This window comes from Cyprinodon tularosa, unplaced genomic scaffold (genome assembly GCF_016077235.1).
Source record: "Cyprinodon tularosa strain WSP-4 unplaced genomic scaffold, ASM1607723v1 ctg433, whole genome shotgun sequence".
Lineage (NCBI taxonomy): Eukaryota > Metazoa > Chordata > Actinopteri > Cyprinodontiformes > Cyprinodontidae > Cyprinodon > Cyprinodon tularosa.
In genome coordinates, this window is record NW_024039156.1 from 629,729 (window position 1) to 648,024 (window position 18,296).

Sequence of the window (18,296 nt, forward strand, 5' to 3'; positions counted from 1 at the left end):
AGAAACACATCCAACATTACCGTAGCAACAATTGTGGAAAGGGGAGAAAGGAGACCTAAAACGTCATCAAACGTTCATCAAACAGCTGATGCGGTTTGTTTCTTGAACACAATTCTGACTTATTTGGATGAAGAATGTACGCTGCTGTTTAAATTAAACATCAATTGCTCCACACAACTATTGAAGATTAAAATATAGATACGGCATTGTTCTTTTTAAGTATGGTTATTTCTTGAAGAATAAAAACATTTCTTTAAACCTCATCTCATGCGGCAGATAAATACATGTTATTTTACATCTTAAAAAATCAGCTTGCAGAAGGATGTGTTTTTTCGTAGCTCAGATTCTGTGCATTTGCTACCAAGTTAGGTTCTCTTAGTTGCTGTTGTAATATAACATCCAGTATCTTAAATGCTTGTTTTTCTTTCATTTGCTATGGGTTTAGTTGAGTGCTAGTGGCCTTAATACATTGAAGAGTTACTTGGTTACACCCTAAACTAAAGACAAATATGTTTTTCAATGTACTAGTCTATTTAAAAGAGTCATTGTTCTTTGGGAATTAAACTGAAAGTTGGAAAGATGAATAATTACTTATTTTATGCGCAAGGAATTTCAAAGTTTCATGTGGACTCACCCACAGTATAAGATTATCATATTTAATGCATTTGTCATAATCTCCTGAGTAGGACTTTTGTTCCTGTTCCAAATTTTACTTTGTGTTTCCAGTTGCGGTTTGATTTATGGCATTGTCTTTCCAAGTTCATAAGTTTTATTTCAATTTAGTTTCATCCAATTTATTTTCTAGTTATATAAAAGCCCATGTCACACCTTAACAATGTAGACAGCATATGCCTGATATACAAAAAATCTGGCAAAAATGCTGGCATGCATTGGATAAGTTATGGGTCCGTTTTGTTATGGGTACACTGAAGTACACTTATACACACTGATATACGTCAACATACGGCAAGAGATGTTGAGCATACTCAAAATTTCTTGACGTATGCCAGTGTATGCCATATTTGGGACATAGGTTATAGGTAAGTTATCTGATCATTGACATAGGTTAAGTGTAAGTCACTCATAAGTGGTGGTGTCTAGCTTATCCAAAACCTGAGTAACTTGTGCATAACTTATGCGTACAACATAAGATGATCATGTTTTTTAATGCAGTATAGCAGTGTTTGCCAACCTTTTTTACTTGTGTTGCCCTTTGGGAAATTTTGTCTTACTATGAGTTCCCCTCTCAGTCAAAAGTATTGATGATTGTCCAAAAGTGGGTATTTTGTCTCAGTTTTCCCCCTTCTGCTAAAAGCCAAGGTCCCCCAGTAAAGGCGAAGTTACTGGCGGACCAGAAAATAACTCCCTCCTCTCCTCGCTTTTGCCTGCTTCCATCAAAGCTAACAACACTTCTTTCTCTGTCAGAACAGAATTTAACGGACTCTTCCGTTGTTCAACAGATGAGTATCGAGACCATACCCCTACAGGTCCCTCTTTGAGTTTCTGCCCTGGACGGCAGAAACCTGCCCCAAATTACTCATCAGACACTCCCCATTAAACTAACTGCATCTGGTAATCACACATTTTTCAGGTTTGGAAGAATTTTGTTCGGCCCTCGGGGCCAAGGTCTCCCTCACTTCTGGCTATCATCCTCAGTCTAATGGACAATTTGAGCGCATGAACCAGGAGTTGGAGGCCACCCTCAGATGTCTGACCACAGCGAATCCCACCAATTGGAGCCAGTTCCTTCCCTGGGTTGAGTATGCCCATAACACTCACATTTCATCTGCCACAGGTCTATCCCCCTTCAAGTCTTCCCTAGGCTATCAACCTCCCCTTTTTCCATCTGAGGAGGCTGATTAAGCCATTCCCTCTGTTCAGCACCACATTCGCCGCTGCAAGGCAGTCTGGAGACAGACTGCAGCGGCACTTGGATGCACTGTTGAACAAAACCGCAGGTGGGCTGACCGTAGGAGGAGGGTCGCTCCTACTTTCACCCCCAGCCAGAAGGTATGGCTTTCTACTAGGGACATTCCACTTAAGGGAATGTCCAAAAACTCCCCCCGTGGTTCATCGGTCCATACGAGTTCATCTCTCCTTCTGCTGTCCACCTTCGCTTTCCCTCCACTCTCAGGATCCACCCCACATTTCATGTCTCCCAACTCAAGCCTGTTACACTGACAGGGGAAAACCTCCATATTTTCCGTTCAAGTACCCATCGGAAATCCGAGTGACAGTCCGCTTGTTGGGATCCTCAGACTTGCCCACCAGAGGGCGCCGAGGATCCTCTTCTGCTCTCTTTGTTTTCTCCCTTAGGGTTGGATTTACTGTGGGGATCTGGAGATTACCCCCTGTTTCCAGCAGGATGCGCTGTGGGTCTTCTGGAGCTGGAACCTTCCTGCACACCTGTTCCTAATCCTCTTATCAGAAGACCTCTCCTTTATAAGCTCCTGCCTGACCTTGATTCCACGCTGCAGTGTTGATCTTAGTTGGTTAGCTTCCTGAACCTCTGTTACAGATGAATCTTTGTTATCTCTCGTGTGAGATCTGATTCTAATTCTTCCTTGTCTCTGCCTCACAGGAATCCTGTCTCTTCATGAAAGCTCTGGATGAGCTTAACCCCCTGTCTCCTCGTGAAAGCTCTGGATGAGCTTAACCCCCTGTCTCCTCGTGAAAGCTCTGGATGAGCTTAACCACCTGTCTCCTCGTGAAAGCTCTGGATGAGCTTAACCCCCTGTCTCCTCGTGAAAGCTCTGGATGAGCTTAACCCCCTGTCTCCTCGTGAAAGCTCTGGATGAGCTTAACCACCTGTCTCCTCGTGAAAGCTCTGGATGAGCTTAACCACCTGTCTCCTCGTGAAAGCTCTGGATGAGCTTAACCACCTGTCTCCTCGTGAAAGCTCTGGATGAGCTTAACCTCCTGTTTCCCTGTGAAGCTCTGGAAGAACTGTCTCTCTGGCAACCTGTCTCTGGCCTGCAGCTCTGGGAGAGTTGCATCATAGGAAGCCAGTCCCAAGCCTGATGCTCTAGGAAAGCTAACCTGCTAATCTGCCCTGGTGAGCCAACCCAAGAAGTCTACGTGGATGCTACCTGTCGACTCCCCTGTGGAGTTTCCCTAAGAGGTTCCCATGTGGATTTCCCCTGTTGTTTCCCTGCAGTGAGCTGGAAGCTCAAATCCAGCCATCTCCCTTTCCCCGCACAGACCCCAGCGAATCAGTCCCCTGCCTGAACTGTGATTCATGTGCTTGAGCCTTTAATAAACTCTTTGGACTTTTACCAGTGCCTCCGTGTGTGTTCTGCATCTTGGGCTTACTCTCTGTGACACCCATCATGACACCGCTCCATTACTCCTCCGGGTCCAACGCTTGTCAAACCTGTCCGCCCTCCAACGTGTGCACCTTTCTCTGGATTTACCACACAGTCTGGATTCAAGGACTAACAAGGACCCCTCAAACGTGAGTTGCCATCCTTGCAAAAACTCAGAGCTTCCAAGATTCCCACGGTTCCCGAACTGACCACTGAACTTCCCTTCTTATTTCCAGTTACGGGTCACCAGCTCACTGAATTCCAGATCCAACTCCTGTTTACTCCTTCAATAAACCTGTTAAACTTTTTTCCATGCTCTTTGAGTGTTTTTCTCTGCATGTGGGTCCGATTTGTTAAACCGATCATGACATAAACCTCATCTCATGCGGCAGATAAATATTATGTTATTTTACATCTGAAATAAATCAGCTTGCAGAAGGCTGAGATTTGTTGTAGCTCAGATTTTGCGCATTTGCTACTAAGTTAGGTTCATATTTAAAATTGTTTCTGACTTAAGATCTGCATATATATGTTTTGAGTTGCGTGCGTACATGCAGTGGATTATAAAAGACATTACATAACATTCAAGCACAGCTAATAAGAACCAAAGTAAAAGAGGCTAGTACTCTGTTCCATTATGACTAAATATATTGGTATAATAAATTAATAATTAAATCAGTTCTTTCTGGCTGCTCTAGCTTTAAAGTCTGACTTTAGTTGGAAAAAGGGAGGATTAGAGCCATAAAGTCCGTCTTTTAGTCTTTCTATAAAACTTCATAGAGAGATAGAATTACTGGAAAAGAGCAAAGCATTTGATGTTAGAATGCCCTAGTCATAGATCACACCTAACTGCGTTTAGGTTGCTGTTGTAATACTTTGAAATTGATCTAGCCGGATATTGTGTGGAAGGAATTTCAAAGTTTCATGTTGACTCACCCACAGCATAAGATTATAGTGTTTTTAATGCAGTATAGGAGTGTTTGCCAACCTTTTTTACTTGGGTTCCCCTTTGGGAATTTTCTTACTATGAGTTCCCCTCTCAGTCAAAAGTATTGATGATTGTCCAAAAGTGTAAAATACTTTGATTATAAAATGGATATAAAATAAAAACTATTTTACTTAATCTTTCAAAATCAGCATGTTATTGTTAGGCATTGGATTCTTTCCCTCTCAAGTAAAGAAAAGCATTAATATGTTTCCTCAAAGTTAGTAAGGAATTAAAATAAATACAAAATAAAATGGGATCTCCCCTGAGTAACTCCATTATAATCACATTTAAACTGAATGAAATGGGAACAAAATGCAGAACAACAATTATAGTCTGACTGATTTAATTAGTTTGACTTTGTTTTTATCAAGATACCTGAGCTGCTTTGATGACCTCTGATAGCTCAGTGGGAAAAACAGCTGATTCCAGGCTGTTCTCTACATCCAGTCTGTTTCTCTGCTTGGTTTGGATGCGTGTCAAAGCTGAAGCTGAACTCAAACATATCAGAAAAACATACTTTTTTGGTTGAGAAAAGCTTGTTAATTTTTTGAATTGGGTCCTCACAAAGTCAAACAGATCCCAGCCCTATTTTATTTTACTACCTAAGAAATAAGATATTTTCATGTACCCCTTGCAATGCATTCGCGGAGCACAAGGGTTATGAGGATCCTGGTTGGGCATTACTGCAGTAGAGCAAAAATATTGGTGTTTCATTTACCATCAATTGTGCTTAATTGAACCATTATTTACAGGAAATAGGAACACATGTTGTCTCACTCCTTACCATGGGTTCTTCTCATCCACATTCAAAGGTCATATTAGGAACAACACTCTGATTACATTGTAGCCAAGCCAGCCAGTGAGATAAAACACATACATGGTGTATTGGTCTGATAAAAAGCCAGTAGAGAAGACTGGAGAAACATGGATGAGTTCCCCTCTCAGTCAAAAGTATTGATGATTGTCCAAAAGTGGGTATTTTGTCTCAGTTTGTCCCCTTCTGCTAAAAGCCAAGGTCCCCCAGTAAAGGCGAAGTTACTGGCGGACCAGAAAATAACTCCCTCCTCTCCTCGCTTTTGCATGCTTCCATCAGAGCTAACAGCAATTCTCTTTCCCTGTCACCATTCCTCGACTCCGGCTGTGAACAGAATTTAACGGAGTCTTCCGTTGTTCAACAGATGGGTATCGAGACCATACCCTACAGGTCCCTCTTTGAGTTTCTGCCCTGGACGGCAGAAACCTGCCCCAAATTACTCATCAGACACTCCCCATTCAACTAACTGTATCTGGTAATCACACCGAGCACATCTCCTTCTACGTTTTTCCCAATGATTATTCAGCCTTAATCTTAGGCTTTGAATGGCTTCAGCTACACAATCCAGTCATTAACTGGACCAACAGACAAGTTGATTCATGGTCTGTTAACTGCCACTCTTGCGGTTTCCGATCTGCAGTTCCACCAGGCTTCCAACCGGTTTGAGGGAAATGAGGCTGACCCCCAGGATCTTTCCTTGGTTCCGGCTGATTTCCATGACCTTTATCAGGTATTTAGCAAGTCTAAGGCCTGTTCTCTGCCTCCTCACAGACCCTATGATTGCGCCATTGATCTGCTACCTGGAGCCCCTCTGCCCAGCAGTTGCCAATTCAATATCTCCCAACCTGAGAGAGACAGACTATGGAGATGTACATTCAGGACTCCCTGGCTGCTGGAATCACTCGACCTTCTTCATCATCACTTGGAGCTGGGTTTTTCTTGGTGGGTAAGAAGGATGGTTCCATGAGACCCTGTATTGATTACCAATGCCTGAACCAAATTACTCTTAAAAATAAATACCCATTACCGACTCTTATCCTCCGCCTTTGAGCCCGTCCATGGAGCCACTGTGTTCACCAAGTTGGATCTAAGGAACGCCTATCATCTCCTCCGCATAAAAGAGGGAGATGAATGGAAGACAGCCTTTAAGACTCCTATTGGTCATTTTGAGTATCTGGTTATGCCTTTTGGTCTGACTAACGCCCCTGCCTTTTTTCAGGCACTGGTCAATGACGTCCTGAGACACTTTTTGAATATCTTTGTTTTTGTTTACAATGATGACTTACTCATTTTTTCCAAGGATCTGTCTGAACACAGAATCTGCGTCCGCTAAGTACTTCAGCGCCTTCTGGAGAACAAGCTCTTTGTCAAAGCAGAGAAATGTGTGTTCCACAAGTCATCTGTCTCCTTCCTGGGCTTCATCCTTGAGGGCGGACAGGTAAGAACCACTGAGGGGAAAATTAGAGGACTGGCCCGTTCCTGAACCTAGGAAGCAACTACAGAGGTTTCTAGGTTTTGCCAACTTCTATCGTCGTTTTATCCGGAACTACAGCCAAACGGCCCTTCCACTAACGTCTCTCATGTCTACCAAGACCCCCTTTATCTGGTCATCTGAGGCTGACATGACTTTTTACCGTCTGAAGGGTCTTTTTTCTAATACACCTGTACTTATCCAGCCTGACCCAACCAAAGAGTTCATTTTGGAGTTTGACGCCTCAGATTCTGGTGCTGGGGCCATCCTCTCCCAGTTATCTGATTCTGACCATAAGATACACCCTTGTGCCTTCTTTTCCTGCAGACTGTCTCCCGCAGAGAGGAATTACGAAGTTGGGGACCGAGAGCTGCTAGCCATTAAACTGGCCCTTGAAGAATGGAGACACTGGCTAGAGGGAGCAGTCCACCAAGTTGTGGTATGGACTGATCACAAGAACATCTCCTATATTTAGTCGGCCAAAAGATTAAACCGTCAATCTCGCTGGTCCCTTTTCTTCTCCCGTTTTAACCTCACTATTTCCTACCGTCCTGGGTTACGAAATGTTAAGCCAGATGCTCTTTCCAGACAGTTCACCCCTGATGATTCTGAGAAGTCTCTTGCTCCTATTCTCCCTCCTAGCTGCACCGTCGCCGCTGTCACATGGGAGATTGAGGACCTAGTAAAACAGGCTCAGCGGACTAAGCCAGATCCTAGGACTGGTCCCCCCAACAGGATTTTTGTCCCCTTTTCGATTTGTGCAAGAGTTATCAACTGGCTACATACCTCAAAATTCTTTCCTCATCCAGGTATCAGCCGGACTGTTGCACTCATCAGTCGTTGTTTTTGGTGGCCCTCCTTACTAGGGGACATAAAGGAGTTTCGTCCTAGCCTGCCCAACCTGCTCTCGGAACAAGTCCTCTCATCAGCCCCCAGCTGGATTTCTATAGCCTCTGCCCATTTCACAACAGACCCTGGTCACACATAGCCATGGATTTCATCACTGGACTTCCCACCTCTAAAGGTATGACCACCATACTCACTATCATCAACCATTTTTCTAAGGCCTGCCATATGGTTTCTCTGAGAAAACTACCCACAGCTCTTCAGACGGCCCTACTCCTGGTCAAGCACATTTTCCTCCTTCATGGGATACCCCAGGATATGCTCTCCGACCGTGGCCCCCAGTTCATTTTTCAGGTTTGGAAGAGTTTTTGTTCGGCCCTCGGGGCCAAGGTCTCCCTCACTTCTGGCTATCATCCTCAGTCTAATGGACAATTTGAGCGCATGAACCAGGAGTTGGAGGCCACCCTCAGATGTCTGACCACAGCGAATCCCACCAATTGGAGCCAGTTCCTTCCCTGGGTTGAGTATGGCCATAACACTCACATTTCATCTGCCACAGGTCTATCCACCTTCAAGTCCTCCCTAGGCTATCAACCTCCCCTTTTTCCGGCTGAGGAGGCTGATTAAGCCATTCCGTCTGTTCAGCACCACATTCGCCGCTGCAAGGCAGTCTGGAGCCAGACTGCAGCGGCACTTGGATGCACTGCTGAACAAAACCACAGGTGGGCTGACCGTAGTAGGAGGGTCGCTCCTACTTTCACCCCCAGCCAGAAGGTATGGCTTTCTACTAGGGACATTCCACTTAAGGGAATGTCCAAAAACTCCCCCCGTGGTTAATCGGTCCATACGAGTTCATCTCTCCTTCTGCTGTCCACCTTCGCCTTCCCTCCACTCTCAGGATCCACCCCACATTTCATGTCTCCCAACTCAAGCCTGTTACACTAACAGGGGAAAACCTCCATATTTTCCGTTCAAGTACCCATCGGAAATCCGAGTGACAGTCCGCTCCATTACTCCTCCGGGTCCAACGCTTGTCAAACCTGTCCACCCTCCAACGTGTGCACCTTTCTCTGGATTTACCACACAGTCTGGATTCAAGGACTAACAAGGACCCCTCAAACGTGAGTTCCCATCCTTGCAAAAACTCAGAGCTTCCAAGATTCCCATGGTTCCCGAACTGACCACTGAACTTCCCTTCTTATTTCCAGTTACGGGTCACCAGCTCACTGAATTCCAGATCCAACTCCTGTTTACTCCTTCAATAAACCTGTTAAACTTTTTCCGTGCTCTTTGAGTGTTTTTCTCTGCATGTGGGTCCGATTTGTTAAACCGATCATGACATAAACCTCATCTCATGCGGCAGATAAATATACGTTATTTTACATCTTAAATAAATCAGCTTACAGAAGGCTGAGATTTGTTGTAGCTCAGATTTTGCGCATTTGCTACGAAGTTAGGTTCATATTTAAAATTGTTTCTGACTTATGATCTGCATATATATGTTTGGAGCTGCATACATGCAGTGGATTATAAAAGACATTACATAACATTCAAGCACAGCTAATAAGAGCCAAAGTAAAAGAGGCTAGTACTCTGTTCCATTATGACTAAATATATTGGTATAATAAATTAATAATTAAATCACTTCTTTCTTTCAACCCAAACTAAAGATAAATATGTTTTCCAATTTACTACGGTAGTCTATTTAAAGCAGTAATTGTTCTGTGGAAATTAAACTGAAAGTAGGAGAGCCCATTACCCACTTTGTATTATGTGGAAGGAATTTCAAAGTTTCATGTTGACTCACCCACAGCATAAGATTATCGTGTTTTTAATGCAGTATAGCAGTGTTTGCCTTCCTTTTTTACTTGGGTTCCCCTTTGGGAATTTTGTCTTACTATGAGTTCCCCTCTCAGTCAAAAGTATTGAAGATTGTCCAAAAGTGGAAAATATACTTTGATTATAAAAAAAAATACTTTGATTATAAAATGATTATAAAATTAAAAATATTTTACTTAATCTTTCAATTTGAGTATTTTATTGTTAGGCATTGCATTCTTTCCATCTCAAATAAAGAAAAACATGAATATGTTTCCTGGAAGTTAGTAAGGAATTAAAATAAATACAAAATAAAATCATATTATAAACTTGTGTTTGTAAAATGGGATCTCCTCTGAGTAACTCCATTATAATCACATTTAAACTTGAGGAATTGGGAACAAAATACAGAACAAAAATTATAGTCTGACTGATTTAACTAGTTTTACTTTGTTTATATCAAGATACCTGAGCTGCTTTGATGACCTCTGATAGCTCAGTGGGAAAAACAGCTGATTCCAGGCTGTTCTCTACATCCAGTCTGTTTCTCTGCTTGGTTTGGATGCGTGTCAAAGCTGAAGCTGAACTCAAACATATCAGAAAAACTTACTTTTCTGTTGATGAAAGCTCGTTAATTTTTTCTATTGGGTCCTCACAAAGCGAATCAGATCCCAGCACTATTTTATTTTACTACCTAAGAAATTAGATATTTCCATGTACCCCTTGGAATGCACTCGAGGAGCACAAGGGTTACCAGGATCCTGGTTGGGCATTACTGCAGTAGAGCAAAATTATTGGTGTTTCATTTACCATCAAGATGCTTAATTGAAACATTATTTACAGAAAATAGGAACACATGTTGTCTCACTCCTTACCATGGGTTCTTCTCATCCACAATCAAAGGTCATATTAGGAACAACACTCTGATTAAATTGTAGCCAAGCCAGCCAGTGAGATACAACACATACATGGTGTATTGGTCTGATAAAAAGCCATTAGAGAAGACTGGAGAAACATGGTCACCATCAGATTAGAATAAATCCATTAACTACAGATATGATGCAAAAACTCCACATGACACCCTCTGTTTTTGCAATTTTGTAGTTCACGAAACATGTCAAGCTGTTGAAGAAACTCTCCGGTGAACAATTTCTGCTGCTTTTGGCTAATATATCTGATTATTCAAGATGTGCAGTCAAGTACGTGGTTCATTTTCCATTAAATCTAGCAAAAAAAATCCATCTATGGGTTTTTCCTGTGCTGAGAGCGACGCATTGGTAAAGTCCTGTTACTATTCTGTAGATAAAAGTTTTTTATGTAAATTGCCAGAAACACATCCAACATTACCGTAGCAACAATTGGCAAAAGGGGAGAAAGGAGACCTGTTATGTTTATTGTGTATAATATTGTTGGTGTTACTATTAGTTGAAATACGCCACCAGGTGACAACTTTAAGTTATTGTTTAAGTTAATAGTAGAAGAAGAATATGGACAGGAAGTGCCGATACCCAGAATCAAACGGCAGCTCCACACTCTTTCTGGTTCTTTCTTGGTGTTTGTTAAAGCATTGTCTGTGAGTATTACTTGGTAAAAAAACACCGAGACACCTGTAATGTCACATGATATGTTGGTATTGTGTAAAGTTGTATGTTTATAGCCAGTTATTATTATGCTAATGAGTCCGTTTTTTGTAAGCTAATTTTTGTTGCTAATTGCTAGCTAGCATCCTCATTTCATTGAAAGTCAATGCCATGTTGGTCCTTTATTTTATTGATATCATTCTGTAAAGCTTTTGTTGCTAATCGCTAGCTAACATCCTCATTTCATTGAAAGACAATGCCATGTTGGTCCTTTATTTTATTTATATCATTCTTTAAAGCTTTTTGTTGCTAATCGCTAGCTAACATCCTCATTTCATTGAAAGTCAATGTCATGTTGGTCCTTTATTTTATTTATATCATTCTGTAAAGCCTAGATTGTAATACATTGCATTTTCTGTATGTTACAGTTTCACAAAAAGGAACTAGCACTGAAGTAAACTTCATTAACCAGTCATCGCTGTCCGGAGTTTCTTCATGTTCAAGATTGTTTAGCTGTTTGGATAGCTAGTGCGAGTATCTAGCGAGGCCATTAACAGTGAAAAGACAGCACCACGGCAAGCAACAAAGCTACAGAACCTACCACGTGGAGCTCCAGTCAGCCCAAAGAGCTAAGTAAAGTGCATTCAGGCATCATAAACCACAAAATGTCTGAAACCAAATCCCAAAAGACTCAAAGTAAGTCAGTACTCTCTCTAAAGTCATCAAAGGCAAGTTCTACAGCTGGCATTGAGTTACTAAGAGCTAAAGCAAAGGCCGAAGCTGCTCAAGCAAGAGCTACATATGCAAAGAAAGAAATAGAAATCAAAGTGGAACAGGTACGTCTACAGGCAACCCTTGATGCACTTAGAGCAGAGCAAGAACAAGAAGCTGCAGCTGCAGAAGCAAATTCGTTGGATGCAGGACTACTACAATTGGGCTTTGAAACACGCAGTGTAACATACGGGTCATGTCTTACAGAAAAGAAAGCAACACGCACAGCCCAGTATGTTTTAGATCAAGCAAATCTCACTGCAGCAGAGTCACCTGTGCCTTTTCAAATTGAAATAAATAATCCAGAACTCCCGTTGCAAACCTTGGTTGTAAAGCAAGAAATAAACTACGCAGCTCCTGAAAGTGAAATTTGTGAACCCCAGTCTACCAATTTCAAGCAGTTTGCTCCTCTTGCCCCAGTGTTACCCAAAGTGAACCATGCACACAATAGCCATGTCGAGACCCAGCCAACTTATGATCTGGCCAGGTATCTAGCCCGCAGCCAGCTCGTCACTACAGGCCTTACAAGCTTCGACGACCAACCCATGAACTACTGGGCATGGAAATCATCTTTCAAGACCGCTATAACAGGTTTGGACCTTTCTGCAGGAGAGGAACTAGATCTACTTGTTCGTTATCTCGGTGAGAACTCATCGAGGCAAGTCAAACAAATGAAGGCTGTCAACATCAGACGTCCTGAAGCTGGTTTAGCCATGGCTTGGGAAAGGCTCGAAGAAGTCTATGGCTCTCCAGAAGCTATAGAGCAAGCACTCTTTCAAAAGGTAGAGAACTTTCCCAAAATCACCCCCAGAGAGCCTTTCAAACTCAGAGACTTAGCTGACCTAATGTTGGAGCTGGAAGCAGCTAAGCTTGATGGATATTTACCAGGCTTGTCTTACTTGGACACATCTAGAGGAATTCAACCAATAGTTAACAAGTTACCTTACAATCTGCAAGAGAAGTGGATGACATACGGCTCAAAGTATAAACGTGATCACGGCGTCAGTTTTCCGCCTTTCACTGTGTTTGCTAACTTCATTCGCGCTGAGGCCAAAACACGAACTGACCCGAGCTTCACTCTACACAGCTCAAACCAGTTACCTGAGAGAAAACAAATGCCAGAAAGGTTTTCCAAAGTGCCCATATCTGTCCACAAAACTCAAATACAAGACAAAGCAGAAAATAAAGAAAAAATCACAAGTACAGTAAAGCCCAACAAACAGTGTCCAATACACAACAAGCCCCACCCTTTAAAACACTGCAGAGGATTCAGAGAGAAGCCTTTGGAAGAACGAAAACAGATAATCAAAAAGTTTAACATCTGTTTTCGCTGTTGCTCATCTACAGATCATCTCGCCAAGAACTGTACAACATACATCACTTGCACGGAGTGTGACAGCAACAATCACATTTCTGCCCTCCATCCAGGTCCAGCACCGCAGGAATCTAAAACGCAGCCCCCCTTACAGCACGGCGGGGAGAGCAGCAAAGCGGATGTCCAAGAAGTCACCTCTCGGTGTACTGAGGTGTACGGAGAAGGGGTGAGTGCCAGAGAATGTTCCAAAATCATACTTGTCAATGTGTATCCTGCTGGTCACAAAGAACAAACAAAGAGAATGTACGCAATCTTGGACGAACAGAGCAACCGTTCTCTTGCACGTTCACAGTTCTTCGAGTTGTTTCAGATCCAAGGAGCAAGTTATCCCTACACATTGAAGACGTGTGCAGGACTCACAGGAGTTTCAGGAAGAAGAGCTGGTGGCTTCATGGTGGAGTCAATAAATGAACAGTTAAGCCTTCCTTTACCAACACTCCTCGAATGTAATGACATTCCCAACAACCGCTCAGAGATACCTACCCCACAAGCTGCATCCCACCACGCTCATCTGCAACGGATCGCGGACAAGATCCCACCATTGGACTCTGACGCTGACATACTTCTACTGCTGGGCAGAGATGTATTGAGAGTTCATAAAGTCAGAGAGCAAGTAAACGGCCCAGGTGACTCCCCATTTGCTCAAAAACTGGATCTGGGTTGGGTCGTGGTTGGTGAGGTCTGCCTAGATGGCAAACACAGACCCACACAAGTAAGCAGCTACAAGACCTTTGTTCTGGAGAATGGTCGCGCTAGTCAGCTTCAACCATGTAACAGTCGGATAACTGTCAAAGAAACATTCACAGAAACACCTGAGCTCTCTCACAGCCCCAGAAGCTTCCAAGCGTCAGGATATAATGTGGACAGCATTGGTCAGCAAGTTTTCGCTCACACACCTGATGATTACAAACTTGCACAATCAGTCGAGGACATGCAGTTCCTCCAAATAATGGACTCTGAGTTCTACCAGGACAGTGACAACAGCTGGGTTGGTCCACTGCCCTTTCGGTCGCCACGGCAACGTCTACCCAACAACAGACAGCTGGCCTATAACCGTCTCATGTCACTCAGACGCTCTCTAAGAAAGCGGCCTGAAATGAAAGCACATTTTCTGGAGTTCATGGAGAACATGCTCACTAGAGGTCATGCAGAGGTCGCACCATCTCTAGTCCACAATCAGGAATGCTGGTACCTACCTTTGTTTGGGGTTTACCATCCCAAGAAACCCACAAAGATCAGAGTTGTGTTTGACTCAAGCGCCCCCTATGAAGGAGTCTCTCTTAACGACGTGCTACTCACAGGCCCTGACCTCAACAACAGTCTCGTCGGAGTGCTCATGAGGTTCAGAAAAGAACAAGTTGCCATAACCGCTGACATTGAACACATGTTTCATTGTTTTGTTGTTAAAGAGAGCCACGGAGACTTTCTCCGCTTTTTGTGGTACAAAGATAACAACATGTCCTGCGAAATAATTGAGTACCGCATGCGCGTGCACATCTTCGGGAACAGTCCCTCCCCCTCTGTCGCTATATACGGCCTCAAGAAAGCGGCAACGACTGGTGAAGCAGAGTTCGGGACCAATGTGCGCAGATTCATAGAGCGAGATTTCTATGTCGACGATGCCCTCAAGTCATTCCCCACTGAGCAAGAAGCAGTTCATGTTCTAAGACAAGCACAGCAGGCTCTCGCTTATTCAAATCTCAGGCTACATAAAGTCACCTCAAACCGCCAAGCTGTTCTGAAAGCCTTTCCACCAGAAGACAGAGCTAAAGATGTCAAAAACTTGGATCTGTGTGCACAAGATCTCCCTGTCCAGCGGAGTTTGGGACTGTTGTGGAATGTTGGTCTTGACACTTTCACATTCAAAGTTGATGAGGATCAAAAGCCCTTCACTCGTAGAGGCGTCCTCTCTACAGTCAATAGTCTCTACGACCCCCTCGGGTTCCTCGCCCCCATCACAATCCAAGGCAAGCAAATACTGAGAGAGCTAACCAGTTTGACGGATGGCTGGGACGCACCTCTTCCAGACGACATAAAGGCAGAGTGGTGCAAGTGGAAGGACTCTCTCCAAGATCTGCAAAGTCTGCAAATAAAGCGTCCTTACACCTTGCTCTCCACAACTAACGCCCAAAAAAGAGAACTCTTCATATTTGCTGATGCGTCTGTAAAAGCCATTGCAGCCGTTGCATATATCAAAGTCTCAATGTCAGAAACTACAGAAACTGGATTTGTGTTTGGAAAGACCAAGTTGGCTCCTCAATCAGGCCTCACGATTCCAAGACTCGAGCTATGTGCCGCAGTGCTCGCAGTTGAAGTTGCAGAGTTGATAGTAGCAGAAATGGACATTTCATTTGACAACATTGAGTACCATACGGACAGCAAAGTTGTGCTAGGGTACATATACAACCAGACCCGAAGATTTTATGTGTACGTGCATAACCGAGTGCAACGCATACTCCAGTCGACACGCCCTCACCAATGGAAATACGTTCCATCTGAGCTCAACCCAGCAGACTACGGGTCTCGTTCTGTGACAGCAGCCCAACTGAGCAGCACAACATGGTTGGAAGGACCGGCCTTCCTCCTCAAGCCTTCACTACAGGTACCTCCATTTGAAAACTACAACCTTGTTGATCCCGCTGCTGACATAGAAGTACGCCCCTTTGTGACAACAAACCTGACTCACGTCACAAAACCAGCAATCGCTCCAACATGTTTTGAAAAGTTCTCAAACTACAGCGCTCTAATCAGAACAATAGCCCAGTTGGTTCATGTCGTTCGCTCATTCAATCACTCCAACCAAGCATCCAGCTGCCACGGCTGGCACCTTTGTCGACCTACAAAAGAAGAGATGGCAAAGGCGAAGATTTGTGTCATAAAGAGTGTTCAAAGTGAGTACTACAAAGAAGAGCTAAAATGCATATCAGAAGAGACAAAGATTCCCCCCTCAAGCAGTCTTTGGAAGCTGCACCCCATATTGGACAATGATGGACTCTTAAGAGTTGGGGGCCGAATCACACATTCTGAGCTGGGTATCGACACCACTCACCCTCTCATCATTCCAGCCAGACACCACTTGGGCACCCTCCTGATACGCCACTACCATGGATCTGTGAAACATCAGGGGAGGCATTTCACCGAAGGCGCGATAAGAGCTGCAGGATTCTGGCTAGTGGGAGCCAAACGAAGCATTAGCACTGCTCTTTTCAAGTGTGTCACATGCAGGAAGTTACGAGGAAGAGCTGAATGTCAACAGATGGGAAACTTACCTCCTGAACGGATGAAGGTTGCACCCCCATTCACATACGTGGGTGTGGATGTGTTTGGACCGTGGGACGTTTTCACCCGTCGCACAAGAGGAGGCCAAGCCAATTCCAAAAGGTGGGCCGTCATGTTTTCCTGCATGTCTACGAGAGCAGTACATATCGAGTTAATCGAAACAATGACCACGGACAGTTTCATAAACGCTCTGAGGCGGCTCTTTGCAATCAGAGGCCCGGCAAAACAAATCAGGTCTGATTGCGGCACAAATTTAATCGGCGCCTCTCACGAACTGAAAATGGTTGAGACGGATCTTTCCATCAAGGATGTCGAAGACTACCTGAACAAACAAGACTGCTCATGGATCTTCAATCCTCCGCACGCATCACATATGGGTGGTGCTTGGGAGCGAATGATCGGGATTGCCAGACGCATCCTCAACTCTATGTTCCAAGATTGTAAAAAAGCAATGTTGACCCACGAACTGTTGTCTACGTTTATGGCCGAAGTCTGCGCCATCATGAATGCTCGTCCTCTTGTTCCCGTGTCTACCGATCCTGAGTCACCTCTTATCCTCACGCCGTCGATGCTGCTCACCATGAAAACAGGATGTGCGCCACCACCTCCTGGAAACTTTGAAAACGGGATACTTCTGAAGGAACAATGGAAAAGGGTTCAAAGTCTTGCTGACATCTTTTGGTCAAAATGGAGACGTGAGTATCTTCACACTCTGCAGCTGCGCCACAAATGGCAGGATAAGAAGCAAAGCCTCAAGGAAGGAGACATCGTTCTGCTCAAGGACTCTCAGGCCAAAAGGAACGAGTGGCCCATGTCTATTGTCTCCAAGACCATCCCAGGGAAGGACGGACTTGTCAGGAAAGTTGAAGTAACTACTTCTCATGCCGGAACTAAGAAGACTTTTTCGCGCCCTGTAACCGAAGTGGTGCTGCTTTTGTCCCCCGAGCAATTTGGAGACCGTTAATTTGAATGTGGGATAGTATTATCCCAGGCGGGGAGTGTTATGTTTATTGTGTATAATATTGTTGGTGTTACTATTAGTTGAAATACGCCACCAGGTGATCACTTTAAGTTATTGTTTAAGTTAATAGTAGAAGAAGAATATGGACAGGAAGTGCCGATACCCAGAATCAAACGGCAGCTCCACACTCTTTCTGGTTCTTTCTTGGTGTTTGTTAAAGCATTGTCTGTGAGTATTACTTGGTAAAAAAACACTGAGACACCTGTAATGTCACATGATATGTTGGTATTGTGTAAAGTTGTATGTTTATAGCCAGTTATTATTATGCTAATGAGTCCGTTTTTTGTAAGCTAATTTTTGTTGCTAATTGCTAGCTAACATCCTCATTTCATTGAAAGTCAATGCCATGTTGGTCCTTTATTTTATTGATATCATTCTGTAAAGCTTTTGTTGCTAATCGCTAGCTACTGTAACATCCTCATTTCATTGAAAGACAATGCCATGTTGGTCCTTTATTTTATTTATATCATTCTGTAAAGCTTTTTGTTGCTAATCGCTAGCTAACATCCTCATTTCATTGAAAGTCAATGTCATGTTGGTCCTTTATTTTATTTATATCATTCTGTAAAGCCTAGATTGTAATACATTGCATTTTCTGTATGTTACAGTTTCACAAAAAGGAACTAGCACTGAAGTAAACTTCATTAACCAGTCATCGCTGTCCGGAGTTTCTTCATGTTCAAGATTGTTTAGCTGTTTGGATAGCTAGTGCGAGTATCTAGCGAGGCCATTAACAAGACCTAAAACTCTCAAATTTTTAGAAATTTCAGTTTCATCAAACGTTCACCAAACAGCTGATGTGGTTTGTTTCTTGAACACAATTCTGACTTATTTGGATGAAGAATGTACGTTGCTGTTTAAATTAAACATCAATTGCTCCACACAACTATTGAAGATTAAAATACAGATACTGCATTGTTCTTTTTAAGTATGGTTATTACTTGAAGAAGAAAAACATTTCTTTAAACTTTATCTCATGCGGCAGATAAATACACGTTATTTTACATTTTAAATCAACTTGCAGAAGG

General features: G+C 43.3%; 2 protein-coding genes across 2 annotated transcripts; both read left to right on the forward strand.

Moving 5' to 3' along the window:
* Positions 1–10,693: 10,693 nt before the first annotated feature.
* On the forward strand, positions 10,694–14,276 carry LOC119792876. The gene is made up of 4 exons (XM_038299712.1): positions 10,694–10,815; positions 11,251–12,793; positions 12,941–14,156; positions 14,270–14,276. Exons 2-4 carry the CDS (start codon positions 11,488–11,490, stop codon positions 14,274–14,276), a joined length of 2,529 nt encoding a protein of 842 aa, XP_038155640.1. The 5' UTR covers positions 10,694–10,815; positions 11,251–11,487.
* Positions 14,277–14,399: 123 nt separating this feature from the next.
* LOC119792853 lies at positions 14,400–18,005 on the forward strand. Its single transcript, XM_038299681.1, has 2 exons — positions 14,400–17,436; positions 17,877–18,005. Exon 1 carries the CDS (start codon positions 14,425–14,427, stop codon positions 17,209–17,211), a length of 2,787 nt encoding a protein of 928 aa, XP_038155609.1. The 5' UTR covers positions 14,400–14,424; the 3' UTR covers positions 17,212–17,436; positions 17,877–18,005.
* The last annotated feature ends 291 nt before the right edge of the window (positions 18,006–18,296 follow it).

Excerpts from the sequence above, each read along its gene's own strand:
- LOC119792876 (XM_038299712.1), top strand. The coding sequence starts at position 11,488 with ATGTCTGAAACCAAATCCCAAAAGACTCAAAGTAAGTCAGTACTCTCT. Across the intron at positions 12,794-12,940 it reads AAATAAAGAAAAAATCACAA|ATCATCTCGCCAAGAACTGT; the intron begins GTACAGTAAAGC and ends GCTCATCTACAG.
- LOC119792853 (XM_038299681.1), top strand. The coding sequence starts at position 14,425 with ATGTCCTGCGAAATAATTGAGTACCGCATGCGCGTGCACATCTTCGGG.